The sequence below is a fragment of the Carassius gibelio genome, chromosome A15, assembly GCF_023724105.1.
Source record: "Carassius gibelio isolate Cgi1373 ecotype wild population from Czech Republic chromosome A15, carGib1.2-hapl.c, whole genome shotgun sequence".
NCBI classification, from domain to species: domain Eukaryota; kingdom Metazoa; phylum Chordata; class Actinopteri; order Cypriniformes; family Cyprinidae; genus Carassius; species Carassius gibelio.
Window position 1 is genome coordinate 12,359,087 of NC_068385.1, and position 12,050 is coordinate 12,371,136.

Consider the following 12,050-nt stretch of genomic DNA (forward strand, 5'->3'; position numbering starts at 1 on the left):
GAATGGGGATTTGTTAGAGAGATTGGACTTGTATGTGTGCAGTCTCCTGCGGCATCTGTTCTATAAACTGGACGAAAGGGAGTTTAGCAGCAGCTCCACATGCTACTATAAATAAAGAGTATGAAATGAAACACCCCCTAAGGCTTGAAAATCAACACAATAGGCTGTTTAAGGAACTTGCAGACATTAATCACCTTTTGAGAGGTAGTGCATAGTGAGATCTTGTCAGTGCTTGTTCAATCTAATGAAGATCCATTTACAATGTGTGGTAGTTATATCTTGTAGCAAATTGTTGGGCACATTGGCATTAATGTAAATTAAGATGCTTTTTGGTCTTCACATTTTTATGAGCGTTCTGCCATTACCTTTGTATTTAAGGCACTGTGTCAAAGTAAAATAGCCCAACTTACACATTTCAAACCTGTCTTGTAATGCATTTACCCATTCTGCTCTGTCTTTTTAGTGCAAATAAGGCATCTGATTTAAATTCCCTCCTTTTTGTCCAATACAGGGCTTCCTTAAGATTAAGTACTTGATTATTTGATCTTGAAAATGTCATTTTGCACAACACTATTTCAGAATTCATAATTGCAGGGAATTCCTTTTGATGTGCTCCCAGTTTCAGTTTCAGGTTTGTAAAATCCTTTTGAATGGTCTGTGGAACTGGTCTCCGAGCGCGCGCGCACACACACACACACACACACACACACACACACACACGATTAGGCTTTCTCTCAGTGTGTGTCCTTGTGTGTACAACTTAATTCACACCAAGGACACTTCAATGACTGAGACATTTTTATCACAACATAAAACAACGCGCCCAGCTGCAGAGCAGACAGTAATTACAGTAATCATCTGCACTGTAAGCCTGTTGAAAAATCTGATAAATGTGGGAAATATGGTTGACTTAAAGGGATATGGAGCGTGTAAGTTGATTCAAAAATGGATTTGGAATTATGGCTTACCTAAAATGTTGTGACAGAATTAGATCAGGAAGGCAAGAGCCCAAATGGGCCATGTAATCAGCATTCCTCCTTGTATCCCTCATGTCAGGTGTGAGATAAGCACAGGGCTATCATAAAAGCCTAGAGCTTTATAAAATCCTATCATAGGACGTCTGAAAAGGTTAGCCTGTTTGATTGACGGAGGTGGCGCAGTTATCAGGCGATGCGGCCATTGCAACAGATGTCCTGACAGTGAGATCAGCGCTGATGTCATGTAGCAAGGATCCCTGAGTGGAATTGGTGGAACTGGTCATCTCAGTAGGAGGTGCCATCCCAGATGAGATTACTTTCTCAAGTTGTAGATAGAGCATATAAATAGTTTGGATTACTTTTTAGTCAATTCTTAAAAGTCTGTTGTTTTGGGCAACCTGGCAAGTAGCTGCCAGGCTTAAAAGGGTTTTAGGGTTTTACATTTTTTACAGATTTTATTAAGATTGTCATGTTTAGGCTACAGTAGATGTTGTTTTGAACAGATGTTGGATAAACAAATGAATGAAATATGCCCCTTGAACTAGAAGGCATGACAATTAGATATTAGGATAATTAAAATAACAGGATGGGAACGTATTGCCTTTTCGTCGTGTCAAATTTGTTTTAATCCATATATTCACCAAGCACAGCTAATGTTCTTTTTGACTCCAGAACTGTCCGCAACTGTTTAGTGGTTTCAGGATGAGAATTGCTAACATTGAGTGGCCTCCTGGCCTCAACAGTTTTTTAATCATGAGATAGAGTGTAGCAAAACTGAATGTCTCTTTCGACAGTAGTCTGATTGGTTTTGTGGATGCTCATTTAGAAAAAAAAAATTAAATCCCACTGTTAATTGAATCTCTCCCTTTTTTCATTTTCATTACTTTAGGAGGAATTTGGAGGCTTCAGCAATGTCAGTGACAACAGAAGAATACATAGCCCAGGAAGGACGTCAATAGGTAAAATACATTTTACATCTCTAATTCTGTCTCTCTCCAACTGTTTTGTAAAATAATTATAATTGGGACCTTGTAAAACCTAACCTGCCTTTTTTCGCAAGTGTAATTGAGATGCATTGTAACATTTAAACATGAAGAAATGTAGAGCTTATTAATGGAGTGTTTTCTCTTTCTGTCAGGTTCTATCTCACCGGAAAAAAAACCCAGAGGACGTCCTCCTAGGGCTCTAGCTGCGCAGAGGGTTGGCACTGATATTGAGACAGCCCCTTTGCCTCTCGCCACAGCTCCTAAAGAGAAGGTAAAACGACCACCAGGGAGGCCTCCTGGCACTGGAGAAAAAAGAAGAGGCCGCCCTCCTGCTTCTGCCAGCCAGAGGAGCTGGCAACAGAGCGGCCATGCACTCCCTGAAGATGATGGGGATGCAGAACAGGAGTGCAGCTCTAGTCCCACACACCACAAGGACGGTGTGCAGGATAAAGACAAGGAGGAAAGGCAAACTCTGCTTGGGTCTGGGCACCATCAGGGATCTGAGGCTAAGCCTCACAAAATCAGCCGGGAATCCAAGGTGACCAAACTGAAAAGATTGCGGGATGTCAAACTGAGCCCACTGAAGTCTAAGCTGAAGGCCATTGTGAGGAAGAGTGTCCCAGTTCCTGGTTCTGGTGTGCAAAGAAGGAGGCGGGGCAGGCCACCTTCTGCCGAACGCCTTAAAGCTGAAGCTGCTGCTGCTGCTGCTCTGGTTGCTAATGCCTCCTCGGTCCAGGAGATGTCCAACACGGCACATGGGACTGCCAAACATAAGGACTTCAGGGTTCGTCGGGCACAAGATTTGGGTTCCTGCACTCCTCATGATCTCCAGCTCAGGGCTTCTCATCCTGCTGATGAACGCACTAGCCCAGATCCCTATGACTCCGCTATAGTCAACCCAATGACCCCAACTAAACATGGGAGGCCATTAGGGTTACGCCAGAGCCCTCGCCATATCAAACCTGTGCGGGTCGTCCCTCCCTCCAAACGCACTGATGCCACTATTGCAAAGCAGCTGCTGCAGCGGGCAAAGAAGGGGGCCCAGAAAAAGAAACTTTTGGAAAAAGAAACCATTGGCACCCAGGGAACTACAGGTCTTGAGGGTGGGAAGCACAGGAGGCGAACCCAGTTAACAAATATCAGGCAATTTATCATGCCTGTTGTGAGCACAGTGTCGTTGCGCATAATCAAGACTCCAAAGCGTTTTATCGAGGATGAAGGCAGTTTCAGCACTCCGCCACCACACATGAAAATTGCTCGATTGGACTCTGCAGCATCTGCCCCAGCTCCTCAGCCCATAACCTCACCCGCTCAAGCTCTTGTTTCCACATCTCCCGTCACAAGCGGAACCACTGCCACACCTGGAGCAGGGCCTGCTGTTGACTCTCTCCCTCCTCCCCCACCTCCTGTCCTGACTGGCAGTGCCAACAACATTGCAGCCAGTCTTCTTAACAGCAGCTGCAATAATAGCACTAGCAACGGGCGATTCAGTAGCAGTGCAGCGTCCTGTGGCTCCAGCGCTGTTTCGCAGCATTCCTCTCAGCTCTCTTCTGGTGAGTCGTCTCGCTCCAGCAGCCCTAGCCTTGATGACTCCTCCTGTGATTCCCAGGCGTCTGAAGGCACCCAGGCTCTCTCAGAAGAGGCAGATAATTCCCCTGCCTCTCAGGGAGAGACAGAGGCCAGCATGCACCACACCTCGCAGCCACCATCACCACCATCCGAGCCGGAGCCAGACCATGTAGTGTTGATGGAGCGCAGCAGGCGGGGTCGCAGAAGTCAGAGTCATAGGCGGGGTGCTTTAGTGGCACGTGGTAGGGGCAGCCTGATTGGTGGAAGGAAACAAGCCATCATCAGGCCAGCCACAGGGGTTTCACAAGCTGGCTCTCAACAAGCCTCTTCTACGGCATCATCATCCTCTTCACCACCACCACCACCTCCTCTTCTTAGCCCTCCCCCGCCTCCCCAGGCAGCATCATCTAATGCATCTGAGCATCACTCCCACTCTCCATGGATGATGTCACATTCCATTGCTCCTTTTCTGCCCACCCCTCCAATACTCTCCAGCTCTCATGATAAACGTCGCTCCATACTACGAGAGCCCACTTTCCGCTGGAAGTCTTTGTCATGTGCTGAAAATAAGTACTTCTCCTCTGCCAAGTATGCAAAGGAGGGCCTTATCCGCAAGCCCACTTTTGACAACTTTCGTCCTCCTCCACTGACTGCGGAGGATGTGGGCCTCATGCCACCTGGACCTGGTGGAGGTGGTGTTGCACCAGGAGGATTCCCAGTCCCTGCTGGTGCAGCTGGGACAGGTTCCAGACTTTTCTCCCCCCTGCATCATCATCCTCACCACAATCACCACCAGCACCCCTCGTCGCGGTTTGAAACGCCACATCAAAAGCGCAGCCCCCTACTACGTCCCCCTTGCTTCACTCCAAGTCCGGCTCATTCTCGCATCTTTGAGTCGGTCACCCTCCCATCCTCTTCAGGGAGCAGCCCTGGCTCTCTTTCTCCCCTTCAGGTCTCACCAACCTCAAACAAAAAGAGAAAGGGTTCTAGGTTCTCACGTGGACAACCTAGGTCACCCTCACACTCTATGACTACCAGGAGCAGTCAGTCAGGAGTTCAAACAGGGAAAGCATCCGAGCAATCCATGATTAGCAGTTCTGTTCCCATAAGTGTGACTGGGAATTCCAGCCCATTGCCTGGAGTTGCAGTCAGTCCACTTGCTGCCAGTGCCTTAACACAAGCTTCTTTCAGTGGCTTCCCCTCAGGCTCTATTGGTCTTACGAGCCACGGAGTTTCTGATGGGCGGCGAGCAGCAGGGGGTATCGGTGTGAGTGGGAGTTCTGCTTCATCTTCACAGCTCTTCCCTCTTTTTATGCCCAGTAATCAAGGATCAGGTGGGGGAACTGGAAAAGCAGGAAGGGAACGGAGCGTCTCTGCTACTAGAGACACAGGTACAAGAGAGAAGGACAGGGAGATGGAGAAAAATAGAGAGCGTGAAAAGGAAAACAAAAGAGATAGAAGGAAAGACTGGGATAAAAGAGAAAAGAGTCTTCCATCGGAGGCTTCCCCTAATTCTACATCTAGCCTCTTCGCAATGGAGGCCAGGGACATTGAGGAATCTCTCACCCAAAAAAGGACACCTGGTCGAAAGAAGTCAGTCACAGTTGACTCTGGTGCAGAGGGCTCCCCAAGTGACTGTGCAGCAGTTCAGCCTGTTGGGGCCTTGTCCTCAAAGGGTCGTCTAGCCAAAAAAGGCAGACCTTCGGAGAGGAGTATTGAATCGGAGGGAGTAGAGAGGGATAAGGAGAAACTGAGTGCTCCTACCCAAGCAGGGCAGATGGGAAAACCCCCTGCCACCACATCACTTGGCTCCATGTTAGCTCGTGCCGAGAAACAACCAGTCACAGACAGGCGTGTCGCAGGACTGCTGAGAAAAGCTAAAGCTCAGCTCAATAAGATAGAGAAGAGAGAGGTACAACCTGGCGATCAACCCAAATTACCAGTATGTCCTGTATTGTCCATTTTGCTTTGAAAAATGTTCCCAGGTTGTTGTTCCCTAATGCACAGAAGGCAATTTCCCTTTGTTTGTGTTGTGCAGGGTCAAGAAAGTGACTCTTCTGAGACATCAATCCGTGGTCCACGCATTAAGCATGTGTGTCGTCGTGCAGCTGTAGCTCTGGGTCGCAACCGTGCTGTGTTCCCAGATGATATGCCTACACTTAGTGCCTTGCCATGGGAGGAGAGAGAAAAGATCTTGTCTTCCATGGGAAATGATGGTGAGCGATCATTAGTTAGAACGACTTTTTGTTTGTTTTTTGTGTGGGTTTCATTGTGACTTTTTTTAATGGTGTCTGAATAGACAAATCATCAGTGGCGGGATCAGAGGAGGCGGAGCCACCCACACCACCTATTAAGCCAGTAACAAGGCAGAAAACGGTCCATGAGGCCCCACCCAGAAAGGGCCGGCGATCTCGACGCTGCGGGCAGTGTCCAGGCTGCCAAGTACCAGATGACTGTGGGGTCTGCACTAACTGCTTAGATAAGCCCAAATTTGGGGGACGCAATATTAAAAAGCAGTGTTGCAAGTAAGTATGAAATATTTTTATTGTGGGCTTCTCTTGGACCTTAAAAGTGTAGCTGACCTTTGTGCTTGTGTCATCACAGAGTACGGAAGTGTCAGAACTTGCAGTGGATGCCATCAAAGTTCCTTCAAAAGCAGGCAAAAGGTCCGTTTTCTGAGAATACTCCTTTTATAAGTCAGAGATGCTTTTATGTGTCAATTAATTGTTTGTTTGCATCAACTGCAGGTAAAAAGGACAGGAGAAGGAATAAATCGTCTGAAAAAAAGGATTCACATCACAAATCCCAGTGTTCTGAAGCAAGCCCCAAGCCAGCCCCTCCTCCAAAAGATAAGAAAAGTGAAACTCCACCACCTACGCAGGGAGAAGACAAACAAAAGCAGACACAATCTTCAGCACCATCCTCACCAGCTTCCTCCCCAAAGGACCCTCCACTCTCTAGTCCTTCTGTTGACCCCAAGCACTCTCAAACCCCTTTGAGCTCAGCCTTTAGAAAGGAACGGAAGCAGCAGCCCAGTTCTTCACCCACCCCTGTACAAATTGCCCCATCTTCCCCACCAGCACAGTCCCAGCAGTCCTTGCAGCAGCAAAGCCAAGTGCCAGCAAAAAAGGAAGGTCTTGCAAAGCCCCAGCCCACTGAGCCCAAGAAAAAATCACAGCAACAAAGTCAACCTAGTTCTGCCACAGACACAGGTAAAGGGATGAGAAGATAAAATATATGTATGATTTACTGTTGATAACTTAACACGGGAGTCCAATCCTGCTCCAGGACAGTCATCTTTCAGCCTGAGATTGACTGAGACTCCTGACTTATCTTAGCCTTAATGTTTTTTTTTTTTTTTTAAATCTTTTAGCAACCGAAGCAGAGCTAAAGAAACAGACCACTCGATGTGTTCAACCACCTAAGCCTAAACCAAAAGAAAAGGTAAGCAGATCCTAAGCAGACCAAGGTCACAGGTTCAATTCTCAGGGGATGCACATATTGATAAAATTTACCTTGAAGTCAGTTTGTAAAAGGCGGTCATATGCACTGATTTTGTTTTTACAGGAGAAACAGATAACCAAATGTGACCGCAGTACTTTAAACTCCAAGAGCACTCCTTCGACTAGGGGCACCACCAAGCAGAAAGCACCCTGCGATGGAGTGCATCGAATCAGAGTAGATTTCAAGGAGGACTATGACATTGAGAATGTGTGGGAGATGGGTGGGCTCAGCATTCTCACCTCTGTGCCAATCACCCCGCGGGTGGTGTGCTTTCTTTGTGCCAGCAGCGGTAATGTAGAGGTGAGCTATATTTTGTTTGTAATTGCTGATGAACTGAAAACACAAAAATGATGGGATATTTTCTCATGGTTTTTCGTCTTCAGTTTGTTTTCTGCCAGGTGTGCTGTGAACCCTTCCACCTTTTCTGCTTGGGGGAGACAGAACGGCCCCATGAGGAACAGTGGGAGAACTGGTGTTGTCGCCGATGCCGCTTTTGTCATGTCTGTGGCCGGCAGTATCAGAAAACCAAAGTAAGACTTTCTGTTCAGTTGCATTTGTGTCACAATATACATTAAAGCACTTTAAGAGAGTTAAGAAATGTAGCAAAAATGCATTAAAATTTTTTTTTACTGTTATTTATTTTTATTTTATTTATTGTTTTTATAAAATAAGTGAGACTAATTGAAGTATTACTCTGTGATTAACTCAATAGCAGGTATTTAGCATGTTTCAAGTTTTTCTCCTAAAGAATTATAGACTGTGGAGGACACTTTGATTTATTGTTTCAGAGTCTCTGATCATGGAACAGTAAAGTGCTTCCAACAATAACAGAATTGATTTTAAAGGAAGAGAGTGTTGGAACAGAGGGAGGAAAGTATTAAAACCTTCAGATTTAATGGGAATAAGTTTCCGTACTACAATAACCAGTATATTATGAGACATATTTATGGAATTGTTCCTAAAGGGTTTATTACACACATTGTCAAGTTATATGACCATCAGATCTAAAAGGATGGGATGCATTCTGATGTAATGGTTAAAGATAAATAGAAAAGTTTAATATTCGAAGCATGAGTCAGCTTGGATCACAAATGATGAATGTCCTCATTTGGTATGTGCTAGTGAAAAATACCTCCTTATGAAAGGCAAATACTTGTCATTCCTTTTGGTGCACTTGATCACCGACTAAGCAACTTCCAAGTTTGGGCTTATTTCTCTTTAAAAGCCCTTAGCCACCTCTGAAACCTTCACCAATGCAAACGCTCAATACCCAGATAGAATAAAAATTGAAAAATATATGTATTTTTTAATCCTCTAGCAGCTACTGGAGTGTGACAAGTGCCGAAATAGCTATCACCCTGAGTGCCTGGGACCCAACCACCCTACCAGACCCACCAAGAAGAAAAGAGTCTGGGTACTTACACATCCTCAATCTTAATGTCTGTAATATCTGTGGTGTTTTTGCTGCATTCTCCCATAATTATTTATCCTTCTGCCACAGATTTGCACCAAGTGTGTGCGCTGTAAGAGCTGTGGAGCCACCAAACCAGGGAAGGCCTGGGATGCTCAGTGGTCACATGATTTCTCTTTGTGTCATGACTGTGCCAAACTCTTAGCTAAAGGTAAGTGCTATTCATTCTGGATGTTTATTCTATGCCTTTTAAACTATTACTAAATGGTAAGGTTTTTTTTTTTTTCAGGCAATGTCTGCCCGCTGTGTAGTAAGTGTTATGATAATGATGACTGTGATAGCAAAATGATGAAGTGCAGGAAGTGTGACTGCTGGGTCCATGCAAAATGTGAACGTTTAACAGGTGAGTCATCAGTTTTTCTCTGTATCTCTTATTGGTCACGTGATATTACATGGCACCATGAGATTGAACTAACTTAATAACTGATTTTAATTACAGAAAATTAGTTCGAAGTACTCTGCTATTGTAAAGTTTAGGGTCTGTAAGCAGGGGAGGTGGGATTCACAGAATCCTGGAAAAAATGATTCATGGTTTCCCCAAGTGTTTAGCAGCATGACTGTTTTCAACATTGATAATAATAAGTGTTCCTTCAAAGTAGCATATTAGCATGATTTCTGAAGGATCATGTAACATTGAAGACTGGAGGAATGGATGCTGATAATTCAGCTTTTCCATCGCCGACATACATTTTAACAACATATTAAAATAGAATGGTTATTTGAAAGTGTAATAAGCCCTCATAATATTACTGTTTTTACTGCCATTTTGATCAAATAAACAGAATCTTGAGACTTAAAAAGTTTTTGTATGGTAGTGCAAATCTTAAAAGGGTCATATGATGCTTTTTTTAAAGATCATTATTTTGTGTATATGGTGTAACAGAATATTTTGACATGCTTTAATGTTCCAAAAACACAACATTTTTCAAATAATGTACATTTATTGTAGGTCCTCTATGCCCCGGCTCTCTCAAACACATAATTTTCTACAAAGTTCCTCCTTCCGACAAGCGCAGTTTGCTGATTGGCCAATTGATCTGGTGCATTGTGATTGGCCGAAAATTGTGATCACCGAAAGCACTCGTCGCGCTCATTACGGCCCTTTCCATAATCACAAGCTTCATCTTTCAAAATAAATGTAAAGACAGTTGGTAAAGTCCTTAGTTTTACCATCAGTACAAGCAGAAAGGGGAACAGAGTCATGTGACAGACACAGTGATGAAGCTCGTATGTGTTTGCAGTACACAAGCCAATGTTAGTTTGAGTGTTTGAATGAGCCATTTTAGGAGGGCGTAGCAGAATCTTAACTTTGAAAAAGAATATCTCTTTGGATTTGACACTTTAGTCTTTGCAACTTTACAGATCTTCATTATACACCAAAAGCTTGTAACACTCAAAAAGGCAAAGGAACATTTAAATTGCATCATATGACCCCTTTAAGTTAAGATCTGATAGGTGGACATTCTTTCTAAACAGAGAAAAAAAGTATTCTGCAGTGTGGATGTTTCTGTAATGCTACACTCCAAACATGATCTTTCCTTTTCATATTTAGATGATATGTATGAGCTCTTGTCTAACCTGCCTGAGGCCGTGGCCTACACCTGCGCAAACTGCACTGAGCCCCATCCTGCTGAGTGGCGCACTGTCTTAGAGAAAAAAATTCAGAAGTCCATGCAGCAAGTTCTCACAGCCCTGCTCAACTCCCGCACGTCTACTCACCTGCTTCGCTACAGACAGGTGAGTTGCCGTCTGGAGTCCTAGAAGTTCCCACCAGCTTTATTTTCACCACTTAACATACTGATTTTCTTTGTCTAAGGCTGTCATGAAGCCACCTGAGCTGAACCCAGAGACAGAAGAAAGCCTTCCCTCACGCCGTTCCCCAGAGGGCCCTGACCCCCCTGTGCTGACGGAGGTCTCTCCACCTAATGATTCACCCCTCGATTTGGAGTCCGTGAAGAAAAAAATGGATTCTGAATGCTATAAATCTGTGGTAAGAGTTTTTGAGTATCTCCTTTCTGTATTAGTTAAAAGCCAAAAAGGTAGCTTTTATGTTTCTATTCTTCATTGTAAGATTACCTTGTTGTGTTTCGAGCGTCTATTGCAGAAGGGTTCAAATGGCGGTCAAATACATATGAGAGCCAGGTGTCATTTTCTGCTTCTCTTATTCAGCTGGAGTTCAGTGATGACATTGTGAAAATCATCCAGACAGCCATCAATTCAGATGGAGGTCAGCTAGAGAGCAGGAAGGCCAACAGCATGCTCAAGTCCTATTTTATTCGGGTGAGAAAAAGCTGGTGGACACAGTTCTGACAAAAGAATGTCTTGCAGTCCTACATCATTATTTCTTATTGCACTGTCACTGTTATTTGGTACAGCAAATGGAGCGGACTTTTCCATGGCACAAGGTGAAGGAGTCCAATTTCTGGGAGGTGCGCAAAGTCTCTCCAAAGTGAGTCTTTCCTATGTCTATTGAGTGCTTTGTTTCCATTTGTTTTCGTTTTAATTTTGACTGAACATTTTATTTGAATTATTTTGTCAGAGACCGTTTTCAGAAATAAATTAAGCAACAAACTATAAGTTTAGTTTGATTGTGAATAGAGGGACCAGTGAAGCTAGTATATGAGCATCGAGAACAAACTCACCACTGAGTGTCTGTCTATTCTTTGCTCTCTTCTAGAGCAGAAATATCACCTTTCCTTAGGGAATCCAGTCTGTATGGTCTAGTTCCATTGTTTGAGGTCAACAGGCAGTGTCACATTTCACATGGCTGCTTTGACAAGTCTTGTGGTTGGCATTTGGTTTGTTTGTTTGCATACTTCATTTGTTGCCATGAATTATTAACAGCAGCGAAGCAAGTTTTCTTTGTTTGTGTGCATGCATGCCTGACATTCAATACTGTCTCTTTAAAGAGAAAACACAAGTATTCATGTTATTTCCCTTATGCACCTTATTCCTGAATGAGACTACACTACAGTTCCAAAGTTTGGAGCTCAAAGATTTTTTAATGATTCTTTTCAAAAGAAGTTAATCTTTAATTTAAGGAGGATGTATCAAACTTATAAAAAGCTGATAAGTTGGTATAGACATTTTATAATGTTGCAGAAGATTTCAAAGGTCTTATAAATGCTTTAATCAAACATTAATGTTATGTAACAAAGACACGGCTTACAAGGCATTGTTGTATCTTTGCAGTAGTGGACTGCTTCCCAATGCTGTGTTGCCCCCTTCTTTGGATCACAACTATGCCCAGTGGCAGGAGAGGGAGGAGATAGCCAGGGCTGAGCAGCCTGTGCTAATGAAAAAGATCATACCGGCTCCCCATCCTAAAGCACCTGGGAAACCTGACTCCCTGACTGCCCTCACACCACTTCCTCCTCCACCCATGCTTATCCATGGTGAGAAAGTCGCTTTAAAGCACTATAAATACAAACGTGTATAGGAACTATTGATATGGTAACTTGTGTGTTAGTTAAATAAATACATTTTCTGAAATAAGAAAAAGATATAGAAAAGATAGTTAAAGTGTATATTGATAAGTTACAC

The 12,050-nt window shown here is 43.9% G+C and overlaps 1 protein-coding gene across 3 annotated transcripts in view; it reads left to right on the forward strand.

The window, feature by feature from the left end:
- Positions 1-12,050, forward strand: part of LOC128029223 (histone-lysine N-methyltransferase 2A) — a 31,079-nt gene that overhangs the window by 6,219 nt on the left and 12,810 nt on the right. For 2 of the 3 annotated variants that reach the window (XM_052616860.1, XM_052616862.1), the window contains exons 2-18: positions 1,867-1,936; positions 2,116-5,474; positions 5,571-5,748; positions 5,832-6,057; positions 6,137-6,198; positions 6,280-6,744; positions 6,906-6,976; positions 7,100-7,336; positions 7,420-7,566; positions 8,355-8,450; positions 8,538-8,658; positions 8,737-8,850; positions 10,060-10,244; positions 10,324-10,497; positions 10,677-10,787; positions 10,883-10,956; positions 11,700-11,902. In XM_052616860.1, coding sequence (XP_052472820.1) covers positions 1,867-1,936; positions 2,116-5,474; positions 5,571-5,748; positions 5,832-6,057; positions 6,137-6,198; positions 6,280-6,744; positions 6,906-6,976; positions 7,100-7,336; positions 7,420-7,566; positions 8,355-8,450; positions 8,538-8,658; positions 8,737-8,850; positions 10,060-10,244; positions 10,324-10,497; positions 10,677-10,787; positions 10,883-10,956; positions 11,700-11,902 — 5,893 coding nt within the window. The remainder of the gene's footprint in view (positions 1-1,866; positions 1,937-2,115; positions 5,475-5,570; positions 5,749-5,831; positions 6,058-6,136; positions 6,199-6,279; positions 6,745-6,905; positions 6,977-7,099; positions 7,337-7,419; positions 7,567-8,354; positions 8,451-8,537; positions 8,659-8,736; positions 8,851-10,059; positions 10,245-10,323; positions 10,498-10,676; positions 10,788-10,882; positions 10,957-11,699; positions 11,903-12,050) is intronic. The other variant, XM_052616861.1, reaches the window with a different exon arrangement.